Source organism: Glycine soja, chromosome 6 (genome assembly GCF_004193775.1).
Source record: "Glycine soja cultivar W05 chromosome 6, ASM419377v2, whole genome shotgun sequence".
Taxonomy (NCBI): domain Eukaryota; kingdom Viridiplantae; phylum Streptophyta; class Magnoliopsida; order Fabales; family Fabaceae; genus Glycine; species Glycine soja.
In genome coordinates, this window is record NC_041007.1 from 31,066,489 (window position 1) to 31,091,317 (window position 24,829).

The following is a 24,829-nucleotide window of genomic DNA, read 5'->3' on the forward strand; positions in this document are numbered from 1 at the left end:
CATTTAGAAACTAAACTTGAATTTTCCATGTTTTAAGGACTAACTTATCACCGTCTCACTCTTTCAAGCACGGAAATGAATATTTATCCAATTAAAATAATTAAATTTTGATATGATTATTAGTAGAAACAAAATACTAATTAAGTAAAACTTATAAAAGAATAGAAGACAATATAAAAAGAAGTTGACGTGGTTAAAATGACATAACTTAGTTTGTGCTTGAATTATTATAAATCCTGATATCATTTTTTGATTCTCCTGATTAAAAAATGCTTAATTACAAATTTTATAATCAAACTTTCATTATTTTGTAAAATTTATCACTCAAATACAATTTTGTGAATTTTACCACCTAGCTTTCATAATTTTATGGATATTATCACTCAAGTTTTTTACATGAATTTTATCATTCAACTTTTAACATTTCATAAATTTTATTATCTGAAATTTTTATTTTGATATATTTTACCAGCACGTTGATAAAAAAATGATATGTTTCTAAATTTTTGTAGTTTAGTTGTAGTTATAATCAATATAGAAAAATAACTTTTTACATCAATTATAATTACAACTAATATAAAAATTAAAATTATTCATCTTTTATCAACTGTTATCAAATGTATAAAAATTAAAAACTTAAGTGAAAAAATTTATAAAATAATAAAAATTGAATCATAAAATTTACAATTAAACTTAAAAAGAAAGTTGACGTAGTGTATCACACCGAACATGCTGGCTTATAATATCCTAATTTTACGCAATCACAATTTTTATTTCTGAGAGCATGCAATTAAAAAGAGGAATTTCCAAATTCCAAGTCTGTACACACGGGAACGATTATCCTGTTGAAATTCCAATCGTACCCTTCCCGCCCTCGAACCCCCCCCACCACCCCGTCCCCCGCCCTGACGGACCACGTAAATGTAATATCGCATTCCCCCAGGGGCAAAAAACAGCCTCAAAATTACCGAAAGCGACACGACACTCTGCGATATTTTAAATTCCCAATGCCGAGAGAGAGTCTTGTCATCTCCGAACATATCTCAAACCCCTGTCCCTTTTCGTCATCCCAATCACTTTCTCTCTCCTCTCTCTAGGTTTTTTCCTATCACTCTTTCTCTCTCTTACACCTATCGTATTTCTGTCTCTGCCAATGCGAAAGGAACGCTAATTAAAAAATATAGAAATAAAACACACACAAAACAATAACCCATAAACCCAGCGACGAGGTTTTCTATGTTATTTTAGAAGAAAAATAGAACCAAAGAGAGAATCTCACAAGAAGAAACCAGGAAAAATCAACACAACACAAATAATAGCAAGAACAAGTCTTTGAAGAGATTGGACCAAAGGGTCAAGTGGGCCATTTTCAATTTTTTTTTCTCTTCATTTGTTCAGTTTTCTTGTTCAGGTAAGCTGAGGAAACTTCATTATGTCACTACGCCCCCCCCTTTTTTTTTCTTTCCTTTCTTTCTTATTGGTTGTTCTCATTTATTCGCTATTGATTGTTTCTGTTTCCGTTTCCTCTCTTTGTATTTACGAGGAGACAGAAACTAAAACAAAAACATAAGAAACTTTTGGTGCTACCCGTTTGAAGGAAAAAATATGTAAAGTCGGTGTTTTTATTATCTTTTTAACGCGTTTTCGTTGCAAACACGTTTTGGTGAACATTTTGTTGACTTTATATATTAGCTTGATTGTATGTTTTCATCTTTTGCCTTTCGGGTGTTTTTATTTTAATTATTTGTGTTTTGGAAGAACAAAAACTTAAGCCATTTTTCTTGTTTTTGAAGGTTTTTCTTCACCGAGGGCGTTTTGTTTTGCAGGTATTTGAAGTTTGCGCTTGGAAAAACGATATATGTTGGCATATATTTGAGCTGTTTTGTTCTGTCTCTGTTTTCGTGAGATTTACGTTTCACTATGAGGAGAAGTTAACACACTAGTTGTGTATTCTTTTCTCCGAAGATTTTTTAAGGTACAGTGAAATGAAATCTCTTGGTGTGTCAAATCACTAGTTAAGCCATGAATGTTTGATTTTGTGATTTTTTTTTCCTGAATTTAGCAGTTCCTCTAATGTTTCTGGGTTTTGACTTGCTTAGTGTTTAGCTAGCAAAAGCATCCATCAATAATAAAAAAGGATTTGTGGTTGTAGCCATTAGTGGGAAGCATAAAAGTTGTGATTTTGATTGCCAGAAGCATAAAGATGCTTTGTTTTGGCGCTTTTGTTTGATGTTTATGGTTGTTGATGGCATGGTTAATGCAAGGTTTCTGGCAACAATAACTGATTTTGTTTGTTGTGGACTGTTGTAGGCGGTTGGTGTTTTTTTTTTTTGGATGAAATAAGGAACTGGGTTAATGTTTTTTGAGGCCCCATGGTATAGTGTTGTGCTTTCTTAAGGTAACATGTCCTGCGTCTGGTGGATTTTGAAAGCACCAGAGAATCTAATGTTCTATTGTTTTGACTTCTTTAATATATAGTCATGTGAGTGTCTCTAGTAGTGGAAGTTGAAATGACAGTAGTGGGGGTAAGGAGTCATGGGCAGTGAATAAATGTTGCTTGTTCTTGTATAGTGTTTTTTACCCTTTCAGTTACACAATTTTAGTATTGTGATTTTAGGGTGTGTTTGGAAACACATTCACTCTACCGCTCTATGCGAACACGTGTCTAGGAAAGTGTGAATGCCCGTTCTCTAGCTCCAAAATGCAAACCAAACACACTAGTCGCAGTTTGAAGTTGAATTTTTTTTCGGATCCGTAGTTATCAAAGATAGGTATCGGGGTTTACAACACTCATGCATACTATCCAATCAACTGAGCTAGACCCCTCGATTGTTTGGAAGTTGAATGATTCTTTGAAGTACAGTCTCAGTATTTCTATTCCGTTAATTGTTTTTGTTAGTTCAGTTCCATTGAATATGATATTTATGAGCTACAACTGTGGATTTTTAATTTCATTTGAAAGGTAATATAGGTCCCTTCTAGGCATAACATAGGTATCTCTTTTACCATGTAGTGATTGGATGATGCCTAATAGGGTTGATACGTTTTTTCTCATTGTCATCATAGTGAACTGAAAAGTTCCATGTCAGATATTCACTTTTTTTATGGGACCTATATTGCAGACACATGGGCAACTGCTGAGTTACTGCTAGGCTTGATCTGTTACATGATGAATATGAGGAACTCAGGGAATCCTAGGGTTCATGAATCAGACGATTATATTTTTTTATCAACAGAAACAAAACTAATTGTCAGTTTTTTTTTAAATGGTTACTGAATTATTTGTAATTAAAATATTAATTTAGCATCATGTAATGATTGTTCAACAAAGGTAAATCACATGAATTTACTTTTGGATTTAACTATTCATTTGAGGTTATGGATTTATTGTTGACTGAATTTGCCTTTGTAACTCATGAGAAGTGAATTGGATTAGTGTTGATCATGACTGTAATCATTATATTACTTTCATAATCAATGAGTACTAAAGATACTCAATCTACTAATCTGGTCACTTTATAAAGAGGTTCTGATTAATTTGACTGACGGGCGGCCAATTCTCTTGTACTCTTCTAATCAAAATTTGAGGAAACTAAACTTGTAGGATCAGAATAAAATATGTAGAAATAAGGGCCTGTGTTTTTGTCTGCTAGTTGGTGTTAAATTTGGGCTTAAAGCTTTGCTTTTTTCTAGGATAAAAGTAAATTTTTTTCTTTTTTAAAGAATATTGTGTACACATTCTTAAGTTGGTTCATTTACTTGATTATCTTTTCTGCTTTTGCTTGATATAGAAAACCATGGATCCATTTATACACTCACGTTGCTAATTGCCACCTTGGACATGATGTCTAGTATTATATGGATATACTATAACTTAATGAATTTTAATGCATCTTTTGATCTTGTCCTTCATTCTTTATTCTTTAGGATCCTTGTCTTCTAAATATGCTTAGTTAGAAATGACTTTTTGCCGTCTTTGAAAGTTGGCAAGCAAGAAACTTTTATAGATGAAGAACAAAAAGAAAAATTCCAGCCTCCATTAAAGGCCTCGATCTAAGCATTAAAGCATATTACTTTTTTTCTTTTTCTAAACATACTCATCATGGTCACCATTGTTATGACTTTATTGCCCTTGTTTGTCTTTTTAAACACTTGAATACTTCACTATTTTCACCTTCATTTGCAACATTGTAATGTTTCTGCAGATGGAATCTGTTAAGCCATCAGCAGTGACACCAAGCAAGAGCAAATTGGCTCGCACTTTTGCCAAAGTTCTTCACGTTAGAGCAGTGACTGGAATTGCACCAGTTGATGGACTGAAGAATGTTAAAGTTGATGCGGATCTCAGCAATGAAGCAAATATGTGCAAGAGTGCAATAAACATAGAAGATGAAGAGCTTCAGGAAAGAAAGGCCACAGAAGCTTTGCTTGCAAAAACTTTTGCTAGCATTTCAACAGTTAAAGCTTCGTATGCTCAGCTACAGAATGCTCAGTCTCCTTATGACCCTGATGGAATTCAAGTTGCTGATCAATTGATAGTCTCAGAGTTCAAGACCTTGTCTGAGCTAAAGCAATGTTACTTCAAAAAACAATTTGATCCTTTACCAGATAGAGCAATTCTTGCAGCTAAATTAAAGGAGCTACAAAGTGTCAACAAAACCTTTGAGATTACAGGGAAGAAGTTAGAATCGCAGGCAGGGCTCAAGGACTCTGAGATTATATTTCTCCAAGAAAAGCTAGAGGAAGCTAATGTGCACAATAAGTCAATTGAGAAGAGGTTAAATCAAAGTGGATCATTATCAGTTCTTGATAATCTCCATATGTCAGGACTAAGTCCTAGCCATTTTGTCACCGTTCTTCGCCACACAGTTAGGTCCATTCGGAGCTTTGTGAAATTGTTAGTAAATGAAATGAGATCTGCTGGTTGGGATATTGATGCCTCAGTCAATGCCATTATTGAACAGAATGTGGTTTACTTGAAAGAAGATCACAAGTGTTTTGCAATTGAGTCCTTTGTGTGTAGGGAGATGTTTGATTCATTCAACTTCCCTAACTTCTCCCTACCAAATGAGTCTCTACCAGATAAGAACAAGAGGCAACTTTTCTTTGGGAGGTTCAATGAGCTAAAACCAGTGAAAGCAAAGGACTTTCTTGCAGGGAAACCAAGATCACCCTTTGCAAAATTCTGCAGGAACAAGTACTTGAGGCTTGTTCATCCCAAGATGGAGGCATCGTTCTTTGGCAACCTGAATCAGAGAACCCTTCTGAATGCTGGAGAGTTTCCTGACACAAATTTCTTCACTTCATTTGCTGAGATGGCCAAGAGGGTATGGCTCCTGCACTGCTTGGCCTTCTCCTTTGAGCCTCAAGCTTCAATCTTTCAAGTGGGAAAAGGGTGTTGTAGATTCTCTGATGTGTACATGGAGAGTGTGAATGAAAATGATGAAGCAGCATTGCCAGTGGTGGAGTCTGAGCCACAAGTTGCTTTCACTGTGGTTCCAGGGTTTAGGATTGGTAAAACTGTGATACAGTGCCAAGTTTACCTCTCACAGCACCAAGTAAAAAATTTCACATCTACAAAGCAAAGGTAGTAAAAAAAAAGTAAAGCTAGTAAGTAGTGTTTTTTGATCAGAGACTGACCCCCGCATGCAATAGGTTGTTATATTGTGTTGAAGTGGAAGCCAATGTTTTGAGTTGAAACTTTTGGGGAGGGACATGGCTTGTGGGGACTCACACTGCCATGGTTCAATGGGGCATTGTTTTTTCTTGTCCATTTGTATTTTGGCCATTTTGAAAAGGAAGCGCGTGAACCGTTGCATTGGGAAATGCCCCTTTTGTTCAGAATGTTTTTTTTTCTTTAAATTTATTTTGTTATGTAGTTTAATCAAATGCTTGCCCCCATATTTTGTTGATATTAGGCCGGTGGCAGGGATGGTCTAGCTGGAATGCATCTTTACCAGACAATGCATATGTTATGTACATAATAATGTTGTTGGTGTTAATTTTATTATGATCATTTTAGTTTCTCTCTCCCTTTTTATTTTATTTTATCATGTTACTGGGATAAAGTAGTTATGTCAAAAATAGTGATTAATCTTTTTTAGAGACTTTGAATAGACATAAGTTAAATATTTTTTTTTTCAACATGATTTATATAATACTTAAGAATCAATCAGAAATTGAATTTTGGAACTGTGATTTATATAATACTTAAGAATCAATCAGAAATTGAATTTTCCAACTGATGAAGAAACATAAGTCACTATTATTTATGGAAACTGTTGGTAAAACTTAATATCTTAAAGAAAAAAATTCTTTTGTTCTACTCCTTCCATCTTTGACTTCGTTACTAATTTTATAGGCTGTATTCTTAAAAATAGTTTTTCTTGCTAGAGTTGAAAATGAATTTTAAAACAATGGGGACTAGCATTTTTTCTTTTTCCAGTAACTTTCTTTTTGTTTGAGATTGAATAAAGAAAAATAATTGTTTTGAAATTTGAAGCCCTTTAGTAAAATTTTAAAATATATGATTTTTTAAAACATGTTAAATTAAAGATTATAAATGTAAATTTACTAAGATCAGTTTAGTGGTAAGGATTCGGATAGATTGGATGTAATTTTTGTTTTAAGAGAAATGTTAGTAACATTTTTTTATCATTTTTTTCCATACTCTCTTATTAGTCAAAATTTATTTAAAATGATAAAAAATTACGAGTTTCATATTATATTTATTGATAATTTTTTTAATTTATAATTTTTAACTGATTATAAAGAATGTGCTTGAAAGAGTGTGTTAAAGGAATATTTCTAGCACTCTTGTCTAGGTGATAATTTTTAAAAACATGTAGGTGTGAACGAAGTGTTGCTAGTAGGGTTTTTTATTTGAACAAAAATATCTTTCAATCAATTGTTTGAGAGTAAGTTTTATCAAAATATAGAAATGATTAAAATTAATTTTATCTCTTTTAATAAAGTTTTTTGTATGCACATTGAGATATCAAACCTTCAATGACAAGCATAAAAAATTTAACTTTTATCAATTGTGTTGAATTTTATTGGCAGTATTGTTAGTAGTTAATACTCGATACACACGAACAAATGTGAAATGTGAATGCTATGAATTTGTGAGCTATTATGACCGATTACCGAATGCTTGCGTCTTGAAGGGTACAATATAAAACTTTTTATGGAAAATATGATATTTTCAATTTAAGTTAAAAATATTATAATTTTTTAAAGAAAAAGTTAGAAAAATATATTATAAATGAAACATTTCTTTAGGAATGAAATGTGTTTTCTAAGAAAAAGGATGGAAAAAAAAGAAGAATGAAATGTGATTCTCTTTAATTCTTTTTAATTGTCATGTGTTTAGCCTTGGATGCCTTTACAACTTAATTGAAGATATTTGAAAGGGACATAGAAGAGACAATATTCTCTCATTAAGAATTCAAATTAATTTTTCGATAATGCGTGAGGACACTAACTAGATTTTAACTTAATAGACTCATTTAATTTTTCAATATTTAAAGTAAGCATTAATTGTCTTTCAATACGTCCCTTCAAAAAATTGTTTCAATATGTAGTATACTCCATTTGTGAATATTAATGTTAGCTTTAAGTAAATAATTATTTTACATTATATATAACCAAATTAAAGTAAAGAAATTTATTATAATAAAAGAGTAAAGAAATTTTAATGGATTAAGTTAATTTCCTATTATCTTTCAATTACGAACTGAGCATTACTCTCTTTTATTCTTGTTATTGAATGGTCCTTGGTTGTGTTGTGTGTGCACATGAAAAAATTCAGTTTGATTATTTGAACATTGAAAAATTGATACAAGACCATATAAAATTGTGTTTTTTTTTTTGCCTATGTCCAAATGCGAATATATATATATATATATATATATATATATATATATATATATATATATGGTACGTATATTTGGCTCCTGAAAGAATTGAAAGCTAATTAGGTCCGGTCCCACACGATACCAACTTTATTCAATGGGCACGGTGATAAAAGGGGCACGTAAAGACAATATTTGTAAACCTTAATTATTTTAGTTTCTTTGTTTTTACTTTAGTTTATGTATAATTTTAGTTTATTAACTTTATTTAGTCACGTTTATATTTTTTATAATTGTTTAAATTAAATTTCATTTTAAGTTTTTATCTAATAGAATATAATAGCAATGTAAAATACCGTTGATTCCTATAGATTGACAATATATATTACACATACAAATTACTCAAAATATTTTTTTACATTTTAGTTTCTTAACTGTTTTATTTAAATTTTTTACATATTTTTTTATTAACTTATAAAAATCAATAATATGTTATATTTCTATTACATTTCTATTAATTGTTAAATAGAATTTTATAATAAGAAACTTAATTTAATCAATAAAAATTTTAAATTTTAAATGTGAATAATAAAATTTAAAGAAATTAAAATAAAAAATAAATATATAAAGACTAGAAATGTAACCAATCCTATTTTAAAAAAAAGGTTTTCATGTCTCATAAAGAAGGCTGTGCTTCATGCGAGATTTGTATTTCACTGTATCACATACAGCCGTTACAAAATATTTAATAATGGAACAGATGAAGTAGGTTGTTGTGTGGTTCATATGGGTATATGTGGAAAGTGTCATAGATTTTGTGTAGTATCAGGCATGCTTTCAAATTCTTTTAAAAAAAGATGCTTTTTAAGAAAATAATTGTGGGGTAAATTTTAGCTTGCCGTTTTGATCACCTTTAGCCCATGTAGCAAAGTTTAGATTTAAGTAATTTTTACCATAATATCCGATATTATTTGTCAAGTGATGAATCTTAATCAAGTAATTCATAATTTAAATCTTGATTGACCAGTAAATATTAAATAAATAATTTTGAAAAGAAAATACTCATTTTATATACTCTTAAGATTTCCAACATAGAGTTATCATTACTTCCATTCAGAACAACTTTCTATCAATATCTTGGTTAAAAAATCATAGTAATATGAAGGGTAGGTGATTTTCTTTAAAGGTGAATGATAAGAGAGCATCAATGCATCATTGTGATCGAGTGGGAACTTTGACTAAAGGGATTTGTTTTCTATTTTATGTGACATGACAAACTTTATGATAACAGTGACATGATAAATGTAGGACAATGTAAGTAGATAACGCAACGTTGATACTTGCAAGTAGCAATTAGTGCAAAGCATCATTTTTCAGGTGTGTGTATATATATATATATATATATATATATATATATATATATATATATATATCAGAATTTATTAATGTGTGGTTACTGGAGCTTAGGATAAATATTAAGTTTATTTTGCATTTAAACTACTATAGAAAATAATTTTTTAATTTAATAACATTTTGAAAAAAAATATAAGTAACTCATTTTCTAATTTTTTATTATTAAATAAAATTATGTGAACCATAGTAAATAGTGAGTTTCACTTCTTATTTAATATAATTTTCTACAATACAAAAAAATGTTGAGAGGTGCATTTTGATATACTTTTTATTTATTTATTTTTATTATAATTTCTGAATAGCTTGAAGTGCACGTTAACATATGTCAATAATATTAAGATATCAAATAATTTAAATAAATTATTGATGAGGGTGACAATTGGTTCAATATGCTACTAATGGCTTGAAGAAATCTGAGATGCCTTCTCCCCCAAAAGAATTTTAGAAGTTTAAGGAACATAATTGGTATAAAGTTGAAGTTAGTTTCCAACTGATAATTATAGTTATTGGATAAGGGATTTTATGACAGGTTTAATTGAGGTTGTGTTTATCTCTCTTTTTTGGGTTAAAAATTATTTTAAAATTAAAATTCAAAATAAAAGGTTTAAAAAATAAAATAGAAGTTATTTGACAGTTAGGATGCTCTTAATTTTAAAGTTGGGTTCATTTTTTAAAATTTTTTGGCATTCTTTTCTTCATATAACCAAGTCAAGTTAGATATAGAAGAAGTCAAAGTAAGAATCATCATCATCAAAGTTAGAGAGGAAACAAGAATAGAAATCGTTGAGGTGAAGGACATAGAAGAGAGAGTGAGGTGAGCAAGAGTGGGGAAAAAAAGTTAACTAATTACTGGAGAGATTACCTAAACGAGAGTTTACAATAGGAATGAACGTGAAGCATATGCTGCACTCATTTTTTTTTTCATTTTTGCTTTCAAAACGGTTTTTTATTTTTATTTTATAAAAGTTAAGTGGCTTAATTTTTTAAGAGTTTTTTTTTTTTAATATTTAACTCATTTTCTCCCTTAAGGAAAAAAGCCCAAACAAAAGGCCTACTGAGCGGTAAAGGTTGACATCCAATGTCCTTTTTTTAAGGACATCCAAAAACAATAGGTTTTGCCTTCTTATTCTTAGCCTTTGATTCCATCCCAATCTTAAAAGGGAATGAAAAATAGACATCCAATGTCCTTTTTTTAAGGATTAAAAAGTCAATTCTTATCTTATTTTTCTCATTTTTTTTGTTCACAATGTCTTTTTTTATTAGATAAGGCAAATATTGATTAATTATATTTTTAATTTAATTAACAGATAAAAATAAATATTAAAACATTAAAAAATAAATTAATCAAGTAGAGTTAGTACAAAATGTAGATTGTTGGTGGAATAATTTTTACTTTTGATTTGGCTAAGTATGAAAATGTATAAATTATTTATTGACTAAAACTCAAACAATGAAGGATGAATGCAGTTTAAAAGTGTTGAAAAATTACCAACAAAGTTGAAGTTTAGGTGCGTAGTATGTATGAACAAAAGTTTGAATGGAGAAAAGTTTACGAAATATCTATTTTGATATATAGCATTTTAAGTTATCATTAGGTGTCATTTTAGTTAGAATTATCTGCATTATTTAATGTTTAGGACTTAGTCTTTGCATGTTGATGTTATATTTCATGTTTTGTCGAACCTGTTATATGTTTAGTATCTTTATCTTATAGGAGAGGATTTTTCCATGATTTGAGGTGTCAATAAGTTATTTGAATGCATTATGGACCTTGGGGATGGAAGTTTGGAGCACTGGAGTCCTTGTGGAAGAAAAGGAAGGTCATTGGAGAACCAAAAAGCTATGCTTGACCGTGCAAGAGATTGGCATGTCCGTGCCAGCTTTGACTATGCTAAACCCAATTTATAATATTTTTATATTAATTATTTTTAGATTAAAAATAATTTTAATTTAAAGAATAGAGGAAATATATTAACAAATAATTATAAGGGAGATGAATATTAATTACAAGAATAATTTTTAAAAAATTATAAATTTAAGACAAATCAATTAAATTAATCATTTTTTAAATCTTAATGAATTAAATAATTCATCTTGTATAGAAACGGAGGGTGAATTGCATGACCGTGAAAGAAATCAGCACACCAATGCACGTTCCCCTGGGCAATGAAATTATGTTTTTCACTTCTTAGCTTTATTTGGGCTTAAACCCTTTCTCCCTAGTTTTTTAAGTAGCTTTTCTAGACTTTTCTTTAGGATTCTGACTTTTTAGATTATGATGTTTTCTTCCTATATCATTCAAATTTCATATATCTCATTCAATTTTTTTTTATTAATTTTAACATTATCATTTTTTTACTTCTTAAGGCATTAAACATCTCAGGATAACTTCGAATCAAGATTTCTACAGACCATAGAGATAACCCCCCAATTGATATTAATATTCGGCGTTCTGATACACAAGATCCTCAGAAGAGACGAGTGTAGAGCATACTAGCTGGTGAGAGTTTTAGATGATAACTATTATATAACTCAGAGTTTCAGGGAAGAGGGAGTTTAGAGAAAAGTCATTTTAATGAGAAGAGAGTATTATTTGATTCAGTATGCCTAAACATACAGACTCGTTCCCTTTATATAGGAGGGGAATGAACACTAACATACAAAGTCTTATCCGGGTAAGGATAAGATTATTACAATAGAAGATAACATAGAATTTACTTTCTTAAAAGTAAGATAAAGCTAAGTAGACTCAAGATAAGACAGTTTCTGAACAACTGACACGTGGCACACAAATACAATGAGAAGGATAGGATTACGATCATCCTTATCTTGAAAGTTACTCTCTCTACTGCACACCTTTATACAAGATTCCTTCAACAATCCACTAATTTGATCTAGTGGATAATGACAAGTTGTAATGTTGTACTTCTAACCTGGTGAGACTTCTGTATACTAGGTGATGATAAGGGTATCGCTTTTTGTGTAACAACTCCTCCATCAATTGAGCATTGTAATCTTCCAAGTCTTGTTCTAATGGAGAATTGTCATTGGCTAAATCTTCCACTTTTTGAAACTTGGGATCTGGAACATAAATCTCTGTTCGAATTTGACTATCATTAGTATTTTGAAGTATTATCCTATCAGTAGGATAAAAATCCTTTGGCCTTTGGGATGAACTTGATAAATCTAGATCCAAAGGTCTGTATGAATAATTGTTAATTTCGCATACATGTCTTGCCAATTGGTTTCGATAGCTTTCTTCCAAGGGATATGCTTCAAAAGTAACCAGATTTCCTATGTGATCTTCTTGGATTCCTCTTTGTCTCTCAATGTCTAGAATCTGTTTCAGCTTCATATGCCATCAAGCTAAAGGAGAAAACCATTCTAATATCATCTATATAGAAGATATTCATCTTTATATGGATCTGTCAAGATGTGGTATGTCATGGCTTTAGGGTGATGGGGATAGAATATTGAATTGTATTACACCAACTAGCTCATATGGTTGGTTCACACAAGTCCCATTCAATCTCACAGAAGCGTTTAAATATACCTCTAAAGAATATCTCAGGGTTAAATATTTGTGCAGGAGTGTATTTGAATCTCATGATTTCGTGAAGGAAATAGAAGTAATGGGACTTAGCATATTAAGAATTTGTGCAGGAGTATGGATAACCAACCCTAAAGGGAAAACCCTAACGGTTTTAACTGTTTCGAATAGGGGTTTTACCGCTGCTACATCAAACCTGAAAGTATATAAATTGTTATTTTGTATATTTACTGTAATGTTTATAATAGTTTCTAGTGTTCGTAATGTTTTATGAAAGATCATTGTATATTATTATAATTGATTTGTAGTTGTATTTTTAAACGATGTTTTCTTTAATTATCGATATTTCATAGTTAATTAATATGCAAATAAAAAGTATATATATAAGTAATTAGATATCCAAGAGAAATAAATGAATATTAAAGTTATTACTTACGCCAATTAAGTACATAAAAAGGTTCTATGATAACACCATATCCAAACCCCTTCCATTATCACTTTTTCATAGTGCCTGATAATATAATTATACAAATCATGTCATTAGGTCTTTTATAAATGATAATCACCTTCCATATATGATAATGAATTTGCTGCTTAGCACACTAACCATAATTTAGATGAATAAAATAATCGAATTTTCATTGAATCCAAAACAAATGCATCAAATCAAATGTATATAATTCAAAATGAGTACACATATAAACAGGTTAAAGTTTCACTATGACCACGAGGACCTCCCCTCAGCCTGATCAGTCACTTATGACACCAACGTTTGGTTTGATTTGCCCACCTACCTTGTACCATGTCAAGCATAGTCCTAGAAAAGGAGCATCAATCAAATCAGTCTTCTGTTAAGTGTTAATGGTTGAAACTCAAGCATTTCAATTCTATCCTCTTGAACTTCAAGCCTTCTTTTCATTGTTCTTTCCTATTGAAATCATCCATAATACCTGCTTCAGTCATCCCACATCTTCCTTTTCAAAGCCAAACATTATGATGCATACACTTTGACCATAATGCGTTTTAATAAGCTCTGTGCTCTGTCCTCATTCCCCATATTCGCCAATAAAACTCTAACTAGAAAGGACTTGAAAGCAGATTTCTTTTAAAGAATAATTAATCCACCCAATCTCCCTTCAAAATGTTTATGAATTCATTCACAGTCAGGATCTCCCTAAGGATGTTTAAATAATCTTTTATCTACATTCTCCATTTTTCAAATAATTAACCCATATACAAGTTCTAGCTCAGGATGTAGTATCATCATGCTGAAGAGTGATCACAAAAAGTATAAAATAGAATAAATTATACTGACATTCCCTAAGTTTTTTTCAGATTGCACAATATTTTTTCCTTTTCTATGTCTATACACTAATCCTCTTAATTGTTTGAAAAACATTATATTGACACTCCTTATACATTACATTAACCCCCTTAATTGTTTGAAAAAAATTACAATATATACCTCTATATAGGAGGTTGTTATAAATGATAACAAAGATTTATGACAAAGCAGGGTACTCTGCAAAACATGTATCTTTTTACCTGTGGGCAAGCTTAGGGACATGCCCACACATGACAAGAAAATGATGCCACTAAGCTGACTAACTCTGCCAATACTTTTATCCAAGTTCAACGATTGAGACAGTGACGGTCAACATTGTTGTTTGTCATTATTTAACTTTCATATTCCAAATGCATCAAGCAGCTGAGAATGTTGAAATGCTGAAATGAATGTGCTACAGTTACACCACTAAATAATTCACACCTAGGTTTTTCTGAAATATCTTTTGATCCAGTCCACATGTATAAAACATAAATCAGCAAAAGCTCATAAATCTCGGGTATTTTTTTCTAATAAAATTTCAAGTAAACCTTTGAAATTTTAACATAGTCAGTCCCAAGTTTGGCTGAAAAAATAAAAGAGGGACATGTCAGGAAGTTGATACTTGATAACTAACTTAATACTTAGCATCTCAATGACATGAATCACCAATGAAAATTTCAAGCAGATGAAACCATAGTGTAATTATTTCCTGATCATGTTCAATCACATGAATGTATACAAACATCACAGCAATCAAGAAATTTAAAATAAGTGGCTGCAAATCAAAGAAAACATTTGAATTAACAAAAATATAAATCCTAGAAATAATTGAAACTGAAAACCAAACCAACATTGGGGTGCAGGTGTCCAAAGATTTGGTAGAGATTGAAGGGTGTCCCTTCCCATTTTCAGGAAGAATACTAACTGTGGTAGTTCCATCTTCTGTATTTTTCCACTGTTTGGGTTATTAAGAAAAGAAGGGTCTTACTCAACAGTTCACACTAATACTTCCAAATAAAACAAAATTACCCACCTTAATTCAATTTTGGGACTAAAAAATCTCTACAGAGGCATGAATGTGAGTTTGTACCAAAGCAACCAGTCTTCCAGTAAACTAACTGATCATGGGTGCAGCTGTAGCACCAAGACCACATGAGCTAGGACCTGTTTCGATAAAACTTCTCATTAAGAATTTGTAGGGAAAGAAAAACTGATAAAATGAATTAAGCTTTTCCCACAATTTTGTGCATCCCAATAAAAATCTTTCTTCTTTTAGTTCCTTAACCAATGCCCTAAGGGCACTGGTTAGCATTTGCCTTTAAAGAATTATCATGTTGAAACTTGAATTCCTTCTTTCCTTGAAGCAGGAGCAAACATATACTATCTTCGATTCAATTATGTGTGTGTAGGTTCTAGGACAAACATAAAGATAATCTCATAAACCTAAACTAGCATACTTCAAATTTTAATATTTAAATCATACCCATATTTATCACGACAAATAAGATGCACCAACAATAAGATATTAACAATGGCAAGTCAACAAAAATAGTGAATATTTCTATCATCTTGGAATCATTTTATTTTCCATCAAATTAGATCAATAATAACCTGCCATTCATTTTCTAAGTAGTTTATATGGAATTTAACATTTTAAGAACACCATCATCCATTTTGATGTTACACCATGCATCATCAACTTAATTAGCCAGCCAAGTATTTTCAGCTTGTTACAATGGAAATGGGAGTGCCAAGCAAGCAAGTCCATATACCTGCTTATGTATCATTTTCAGATTATTTCAATTGCAATTAGATGCATCTCAGCCCCTTAATCTAATAGAAACCAAATCAACACATACTATTGGATTAAAAGTATAATGCACAAATGCACAATAACTTGGATTGAAGCTACTTACCTCCAGGTTTGGGAGCATCCACAACCACAAGTAGTAGAATTGGAAGCTAAGGTAGCAGACTTAATGACTCCTTTTTGATGGGGGTCAAGCAAAGAAGGCCTCAATGAGCATATCTCCTTCAACAAAAGCAGTATCCAGACAATGTTCCAAGCCTTCTTAAAATCTCTATTGTTGGTTGCAAGTACTCTTCATTGTATATTCATCTCCACTTTGGATTTACCTTTCAGGTATTTTGGAACAGAATCTCACGTTGAGTGTGCATTTGGTGGAACCAAATCTACAATTCATGCCAACACCAATGCATCTAAAAGCTCAAAAGCCCCTGACAGCTTCTCTGACTTACAAACCAAGGAAACCACAGTTTTCCACACATTCTCATTGCAAAAAAACCCTCCACCCAAACCACTCAAAACCTTCCCCAACAACTCAAAATCCCCTTCCTGGCACAACCTGCCAACAAACTCATTCAAACTTGAGGAACACGGAACATAGCCTTTAAAAACCATCTCCTCCAAAACCAACCCAGCTTCCTCAAACTGCATCCACTGACAAAGCCCATCAAACACTGTCCGGTAGGTCACAACATCAGGAACACACTGCCGCCTTGGCATGTCCCGAAACAAATCATCCGCCTCCCTCCATTTTCCCTCTTTACACAACCATCCAATAACCACATTGTACCCAAAAACATCAGGCTTCACACCCTCCACCCCATCATCCAAAACCCTATAAGCCTCCACCAAATTCCCCTCCCTACAAAACTCCCCAATCAACACATTACACGTCACCGCATCCGGCTTCACCCCGCCACTCTTCATCTCCTCCAAAATCCTATACCCTAAACCCTTCTTCCCCGCTTTAAAAACTGCGGAAGTCAAAGTGTTGTACACCACAACATCCAGCCTCAAATTGTTCCTCACCATCTCATCCTTCAACCTAAACGCACAATCGAAGTCCCCAACCTCGCAAACGGCTTTGATCAAATTAGTGTACACAAAAACATTAGGCTTCAATTTAAAAACCCTCTCCATGTCCTCCTTCACACTAAACGCCTCCCGCAAGTTCAAATGCGGGTCTTTGCAGAGCATGTTAATCAGAGTTCCGAACGTGACTTGAGTCGGACGAACCCCGAGCGTGAGCATTTCGTCGAACAGTTTGCGTGCGTGTGCAAGGTCGTTGTTGTTCAGGGAGCAAGCGCGGATGAGGATGTTGTAGGTGCAGGCGTCGGGGCCGGAGGCGGAGAAGTGGCGGAGGCGCGGGAGGAGGCGCGGGAGGGAAGGGAAGTCGCGGCAGAGTAGGAGCGCGTGGAGGAGGGAGTTGAAGGACTTGAGAGTGGGGGTGCAGCGGAAGGAGGGGATTGAGAGGAAGGTGCGCAGGGCGCGGGAGGGGAGGCGGGCGCGTGCGTAGGAAATGATGACGCGGCAGAGGAGGGGTTCGGGGACGGGGAATTGGGTTAGGGTTTGGAGTTGGTGGAGGATTTGTTCCATTTGGGGGAACATTTTGGCGCGGGCGAGTTTGGTGATGAGGAGATCGTAGGAGCGGAGGGAGTGGCGCAGGGGGCGAGGGTTAGGATTAGGGTTAGGGTTAGGGTTGAGGAAGAGCTGGAGGGCGAGGGAGGGGTCTTTCGTGGAACGGAGGAGGGAGGTGAGTCGAAAAGGGGATATGGGTTTCGAAGTGGACATTATTAGTATTTGGTTCTATCAGGTTTGTTTAGCACTGTGATATCATATGGCTCTTGTTTCAGTTGCTTGTGTGATCCTGATTTGTGTCTCACAGGAGAAGCAGGAACATGCTCAGAGAGCTTGATCGTCTTGCCAGTGTGCTGGAGCAAGTGAGTACTATAGACACTAGACAGTGTCATTGATGAGGCAGGTATGCCGCGCACACCTCTCTCTTACTTGTTCACCACTCACTAGTCTCCCCAAGTAAATTCAATCTTTGTTAATGTTTCACCGAGCATTTGTGATGTACTGTACTATTAGTGTTTATTTTTTAATTATAAAACAACTTGTTATTCTTGTGATCCAAAAAATATTTTTGTTTTTAAATATTTTAATTTTTTTACAATTTACATACTATTGTAAATTTATGTAAATATCTACTTAATTTCTTGTATCATTTTTTATTTGATTGTTGAATGGTGATTTCGTGATGAATTAGGATTGTCTCATGATTAATGTTGTATAACAAACTCGGGTTAGTGGTTTTTTTTTTTTTTTTTTATAACTGGCACACATTACTCTTGATTTCAATCATGTTTAGAATATATTTGTTCATAAAATTAAATATATTTTTAAAACAAATATAATTAGTCAATTAAGTCCTCTAAAATTGTAGAAAGAGGAGAGAAAGTATTCAAGCATAAAACATATTTTGTAATATTTATCAACAAAATTTTCGTAAGTCAAGATAATATTTTGCAATAAATATTTTGTAATAACTGACCTTAAATTAATTTTTAGTATAAAAATTTCAACCACAATATAAATATAAATCAACAAAATATATAATATAAATATAAATCAACAAAATATTTATTTATAAAATCATTTAAATTTATTTAATATGATTTTTAAGTAAAATGATTTTATAGGATTTTGAATTTAAAATGAATATTTTTGAGTCTTTGATACAGAGTTCTTCTCGATAATGATTTTCCCATAATAGTGTGGAGAAGGATTGTCTCTTATGAATCATACTCGTTATTTATGATATTATTGAATAAATAATTTTAAAAATATATTTAATAAATTAATTCTAATATATTTATGTAAAAAATGATTTTATATAATTTCAAAGTAAAAATAAATATTGATGAGTTTTTGGTATGTAATTGTGTGAACTACTCGAAGAAATAATTTTATCATCTTGAGCAAATTGTCTCACTAAATAATATTTGTGGTCTCTATCATAAATTATTTTAATTCATGCTATTATTAAGTCTTTGGTGAGCACTTATGTGAAATACTCCAAGAACATGCTTTTGTCACACATAATGGTCTCAGGTAGGATTTCCTCCAACGAATAATATTTTTTATTTTTACCATATATAATTAAACTAATTTATATTGTTATTAATAAACTAGTTTGAATTTTTTTTAATAAAAATATATTTAATAAATAAATTTTAAACATAAGCCAAAATATTACTTTGTGTGTGGTAAGGGTGGCGGAGGTGAGCTTCCGGTGCAGCGAAGTAAATTTTGTTCAGGTCGTACGGAATAAAGATCTAAAGAGGGAGAGAGAGAGGAGAGCGTTAAGATCTTTACAATAGTTGGATCCATTCTAGTTCTAGATTATGTCAAAAGTAGTCTCATTCCCTTAATATGAAGACTTTTATAGGGAAATTCTGGCGGGAGGAGCCGTTAGGGGCACACGATCTTGTGGGATGAGTATTTCTATGGAGATGAGGATCTCGAGTATTTCTTATTTGAGATACCTTCACAATAGTAGTCCCCCAAATTGATATTGTCCATAAGAGCAATGTTGGTCTTGTTGTCTGAGGCGGTTGGTTGCCCAAGATCTATTAATTTCTTATGGTCTAGATCTGGTCTTGGATCCAGAATGAGTCTAAGGGTCTGTTTGGATAAGCTTCTTTAGAAGCACTTCTAAAAAAAAATAAGAAAAAAAAAAGATGAGATGAGTTTTTGTATAAACAAAAATAAGTTTTCCATAAGTTAATTTTTAAAAGCTCGCAAATATAGTTTCTCTAAAAGATGAGATGACATCTACAAATTAGCTAATGAAAAACTCATTTTAGCTAATGGAGAAACTCATTTTTTTTTCTTATTTTCTTCTTCTAGAAGTGCTTCTAGAGAAGCTTACTTCTTAGTTGAATCCCAAGTATTTTAAAGATGATTTTTGGCGGGAGAGACCATTGAGGACATTGCCACTAGGTGAGTTACTTTCAGCTAGAAAGTGTGGCCTTTTGGGTTCAAGTCCAAGATATCCCCGAAATAGTAGTCCCCTTAGACCAATATTGTTCGTGGAGCAATGTTGATTTTGTTCTTTGAGATAGTTGGTTGAATTCTTCCTTTGGCATTTTGATTCTGACAATGATTTTCGACGTCAACTCTTTTTTATTGATGGGGTCGTTCCGCACTTTTGGGCACATGGTGAGCTCTTTAGCCCAATCCTTTTTTGGCAGTTGGTGCCACGTGTCTCTTGTCATCTATTTCACTTTTTACGGAATTTGAGGTGGTTTTCTCCCATCATTTTGAAAATCCAGGGGTGTAGGTTGATGTTATGTTCTCTCTTCACCTTCCTTGTGTGTTTGGTGCTTCCTTTTCGTTCGTTCTTAGCAATTGTTGATGTGGTGGTGCTTTTTCCCATAGACTAATAACAGAAAGAGATGGACACCAAGACTGTCTTGTCGTTGTTGCTGACAAGTATGGGAGTGCTCTAGACTCCAGAGAGCAAGAAGAGGGGTCACAAGAATCTCAAAGTGCTGAAAGACAAGGCAGAGATGGTTGACCTAGATGTTAGGTCGGGTGTTGTTCCAAACATTGGCAGTTGTGTTGCCTTAACTGATAAGAGCCGCGATGAGGATGGATCATCATAGAAGAGGCCTAGGGCGACTTCTCCTGTCGTGTTTGCTCCTTCCTCTCCCTCTTGCCAAGCAGTTATGGTTAAGCAAAGCAGTCGTGCCCAGGCGGTTTCTCCTCTATCTCGAGGACATCTCGTGGAACCAATATGGGATATTCCTCAGAATAGCTTTAAGATGTTAGACGTGATTCTCACAATCCGAGATTGGAAATCGATCCAAGAGGAGGGTTTCCCCATGTTCTCGAAAGCCTTTGACCATATGGCATTCATGGGTGCCCAAAATGCCATTTTCTCTCGGTTTCTTAATACAATCCTTCCCAGGATGGTTTCCTGTATCAAATTTAAAAATGAGCATGGTGTAAGTGGCCCTTTTGGAGTGGTTGTTGCGGCCAAGTTGTCGTGAGAAAATTTGATGAAGAAGAAGGGGAACTCAAAAGATAGCTCCGTGATCAAAAGATTATTGCCGACAAGGTCTCCAAAACTGCCGAGGTCTTGAGCTAGTGAATAAGGAATTGCTAGCGAAGGTTCTGGGCTTGGAATAAGAGCTGAAAGCGGTTGTAAAGAAGAGTGAGTGCATTCATGCTTCGTTTGTGCAAACTACCTTCGATCAAAGAATGCTTTGGACCCAGTTGAATTTCTCATTCCCTTGGTGCAGTTGATCATGAACCTTTCAAGCATGAATTTGAGATGCCAGGTTAAAAATGAGGTGTGGTTGGTGTATGACAAGACCAAGGGCAAATGGGTCGAGGGGGCTCCAATTTCTACTCTAGATGTCGAAGATGACAACAATGTCGTCGTTGTCGATGTTTAACCTAATATCAATGTTTCTCACCCTATTGTTGTTACTTCTGACATTAATGTTAAAGAGATTTCGAGGTACGGGATCAAGGAATGACGAGAGTCGAGCAGGGTTAGAAGGGTAGAGATGCCATTTTTTCTTGTATCTCATCCTTTTTGTAACATTTATTCCATCTTTTTGTTTCTGTGTATTATGTTTTTAATTTTCCAACACTAGTTATACTTTTGGCTTAGTCCATAGTTATCGCTTTGACTCATTCAACTGAAAGATTTATTATTTGTTGAATTGCTTTATGGTTTTCGTGTTTTTCCTTGTGTTTTTATTACCTTCCAACCACTTCGTACCTTGCTTTTATTTGGTTTTGGCAGTTCTTCCTTGCTCCTTTGCTATAAATAAGACACTTATGTTGGGTAGAAATTGTTCACCCTGGTGTTTTGCCTCTTTTTTTGCCACAAATGTATTCTTTGTTTGTTGTCCATGGGTTATCCTGCATTTGTGAGAGTATTTCGTTTGGTCATCTGTTTAAGATGCCTTGGCTTGGACGTTGTTAAGGCACTTGGGCATATGATTAGAGCATTCTCCAAAATCCCTTTCTTACTCAATCATTTTGCGCAAATGAGAGTAGATCCATTCATTAAGGGATTTTGTGTCCCTGTTGTTAAGGTGAGCGATTGGATTTAGGGAGAGTGACTTCATTTCTTGACCCAATCACTCACTTCCTAGCTCATGGTCATGGGTCATTCACCTTTATCCTATGTCTAACAACTCCATAGGCAAAACTTTGGTTATGTATCGACATCAATTATCTGATATAACCTGAATGTTTCGGACATAACAAACTATTCTGGTAATTGAAGTCGACATACCTGACAAGTGTCATATTTAAGTTATTTTTGGGATTAGAGTGTTAGTACTTATCTTTTGATTTTAATAGTTTTCTTATAAATTACCCTTAATTCTAGTTGTTTTATATATTGAACATTTATAAATGTTTTTGTTTAAATATGAAAGATTCATCCATGCATTTCTTACATTTTGATGGTTGTCTGTTGGATTCAGAAACCAAGACAAGATGGAGTGCAGAAGGGTCATTTTTGAAGAATTTCAGAGTGCCACTCGCCCAGGCTAGCAATCAACTCGCGTGGGCTAGTGAGGTTACTTCTGCTTAAAGGAACCAACTCGCCTGGGTGAGTTGGTCTAGCACCTCTTGGACCATTTCGTTCAAAATTCATGAGAAAACCAACAAGCAGTGAAGAACTAGAGGAAGAATAACACGAACAAGGAGAGAGAAGAGAGAAAAAGTGAAGCTGGAGCTGCATAGAAGTGACCTTGGATTTCATCCTTCATCATTTTTTCTGTTGATCTTGTGCACTACACAATGATCGACTAGTTTCTCCGAAGGATTGGATGCAATCTTTGTACCCTTATGTGTCTCTTTTGAGTAGAAAAAATTTATATATATATATATATATATATATATATAAATTTTTTCTACTCATTACTAGTGATTTCATTATGTTCGTAATGCTTAATTCTATTTGATCACTAGTTTTATGATATTGGATTTTAAGTTTGACTGGAAAGTACTCGAAGAATTTGAACTGAATGAATTTACTTTTTACATTATGTTGCTAGGAATAAAGCATAACGTTTTGATTGCAAATAACACAAGATTATGATTGTAATGTGTGCATCAGTGATGTTAGAAAATGATTCATATGTATTAATATTATTTGGATATTGAGGGTAAGAACGATGAAATTCAATCCTACATTTCTCTTGAATTAATTAAATTCATTTTACTTGTTTTCGTAATTTTGTATTTTTGATGCACTAGTTTTGTTATTTCCTCTATATTTGTTATTTCTATTATTTTCGTTAAACCAATAAGATTTCAATTAAATTTGTTGTACATAACTATTGAACTATTTACTTTTATCTAGAGAAACTAAGTAACTCAAGTCCATGTAGAGACGATCTCTTTCATAAAATTTGTAACCTATGACAACATTGGTACGCTTGCCAATAGTCTAAGAATACCGCCAAAATATTCAAGTTATATCGAATAATTGATGATTTGTGCTAGATGGAGTTCTTTGAGGCCTCGTGTGGGCTTGAAACATCTGTCAGCATGCAACTTTATCAGATAATTCTCTGTCGATCAATCCTGCTTCTATCCTTTGTGCTTCTTAAGCTTTCCTATAATGTCAATTATGTTGTTCTGCCTTGAAGTCGGTGTCGGCTAGGTGGCTCCCGGCTAAGATCTACACTAGTTCTTAGACAGGACCTTTAATCGTGCCTCGAGGACCATGACTACCCTCAATGTGAGTCTCGATTGCAGTGCATTTGTTAGCAATGGTCTTTATGTTTGCTACTCCCTAAATACTCTATCATTGGGTGGGGCCTCTTCCTAGGAGGTGGGATGACATTGCTTCTGTGATTTCTAATGTGCTTGCAGTCAAACAAGTTTAGTATGCCACCATGCACGATTGTAAAATGTTTGCAAAGAATTAGGTTGTCGTTGTCGTCATTTCATTTCTCGATATGTTAGTTGAAATAACAAGAAACACACTAAGAATGGGGGATTGAATAGTGTGTATATAAAAAATATAAACTTTTGCAATATAAAAGCTAATATAGATAGCAATGTATCAAAACAGGCCGTTCACTGAGGATTAAGCTGATTTTTAATGAAGATCAATATGGTTGCCCAGTGACGGATAAAAGAAAGTTCTTAAAACAATTTTTCAAATAAACACTTGGTGTTAAAAAGGTGATAGAGAGTGTTATAAGAATACCTAATAAACTATTATGAAGAGAAGTAGAAATACTTGATTTATATTGGTTCACTCAACCCGAGCTACGTCCAGTTCTCCTATACTCACTAGTAAAGGGTTCCACTAATCAAATCTTGATTACAAAACAATTATTCTAACCTTCCACTCCTAGCTTTACAAGTATTCTTAACACCACTTCTGGTACCTCTTAGACTCCCCTGAATCTAAGAACCAAAGTATTGTTTAACACTAAGTCACTCTTGACTTTCACAAACAAAAGTTTGAATGAATACAAGTATTCTTAACACTCAATGAGTGAATAAGCAGTTAAGCTCAAACACAAAATAACTTTGCTTCCCAAAGAATAAACTAATGAAAACTGCGTATTAGTCATCTAGTGATTTCAGCAGAGTTTTGCTTCAAGTATTTTCTTGCTCTCTTGTAATAATTTTTTTTTCGTCAGTTGTTTCCTCGATGGGACGACCTTTTATAGACTTTAGTGAAGGATCTGTTACGAGATCAATGTCGATTCCTTGAAAGGATCGTTGTCCACACTGAAGGATAAGGCGATGTGTCATGCTCTGAATAGAAAGGAATGATCAATAGTACAGACAGTGCCATGTGCTTTTTGTACGTAGCGAAAGCGATC

At 33.3% G+C, this 24,829-nt stretch overlaps 2 protein-coding genes across 6 annotated transcripts; one reads left to right on the top strand and one right to left on the bottom strand.

Annotated features, from left to right (window-relative positions):
• The first annotated feature begins 1,054 nt into the window (after positions 1–1,054).
• On the top strand, positions 1,055–6,026 carry LOC114416775 (protein GRAVITROPIC IN THE LIGHT 1-like). 5 transcript variants are annotated; one of them, XM_028381777.1, is made up of 3 exons: positions 1,057–1,411; positions 1,827–1,975; positions 4,206–6,026. In XM_028381777.1, exon 3 carries the CDS (start codon positions 4,206–4,208, stop codon positions 5,589–5,591), a length of 1,386 nt encoding a protein of 461 aa, XP_028237578.1. In that variant the 5' UTR covers positions 1,057–1,411; positions 1,827–1,975; the 3' UTR covers positions 5,592–6,026. The 5 variants fall into 5 exon arrangements, with proteins under 5 accessions (XP_028237583.1, XP_028237578.1, XP_028237579.1 ...); XM_028381778.1 differs by lacking the exon at positions 1,057–1,411 and adding an exon at positions 1,455–1,699; XM_028381779.1 differs by lacking the exon at positions 1,057–1,411 and adding an exon at positions 1,455–1,612.
• Positions 6,027–13,428: 7,402 nt separating this feature from the next.
• LOC114416776 (putative pentatricopeptide repeat-containing protein At1g53330) lies at positions 13,429–17,989 on the bottom strand. The gene is made up of 2 exons (XM_028381783.1): positions 16,060–17,989; positions 13,429–15,307 (listed from the first exon to the last, which is right to left on the bottom strand). The coding sequence occupies exon 1, from the start codon at positions 17,739–17,741 to the stop codon at positions 16,344–16,346; it is 1,398 nt and encodes a 465-aa protein (XP_028237584.1). The 5' UTR covers positions 17,742–17,989; the 3' UTR covers positions 13,429–15,307; positions 16,060–16,343.
• Between the last annotated feature and the right edge of the window lie 6,840 nt (positions 17,990–24,829).

What these genes read in the sequence shown, in the direction of transcription:
- LOC114416775 (XM_028381782.1), top strand. Translation starts at nt 4,206, where the DNA reads ATGGAATCTGTTAAGCCATCAGCAGTGACACCAAGCAAGAGCAAATTG.
- LOC114416776 (XM_028381783.1), bottom strand. Translation starts at nt 17,741, where the DNA reads ATGTCCACTTCGAAACCCATATCCCCTTTTCGACTCACCTCCCTCCTC.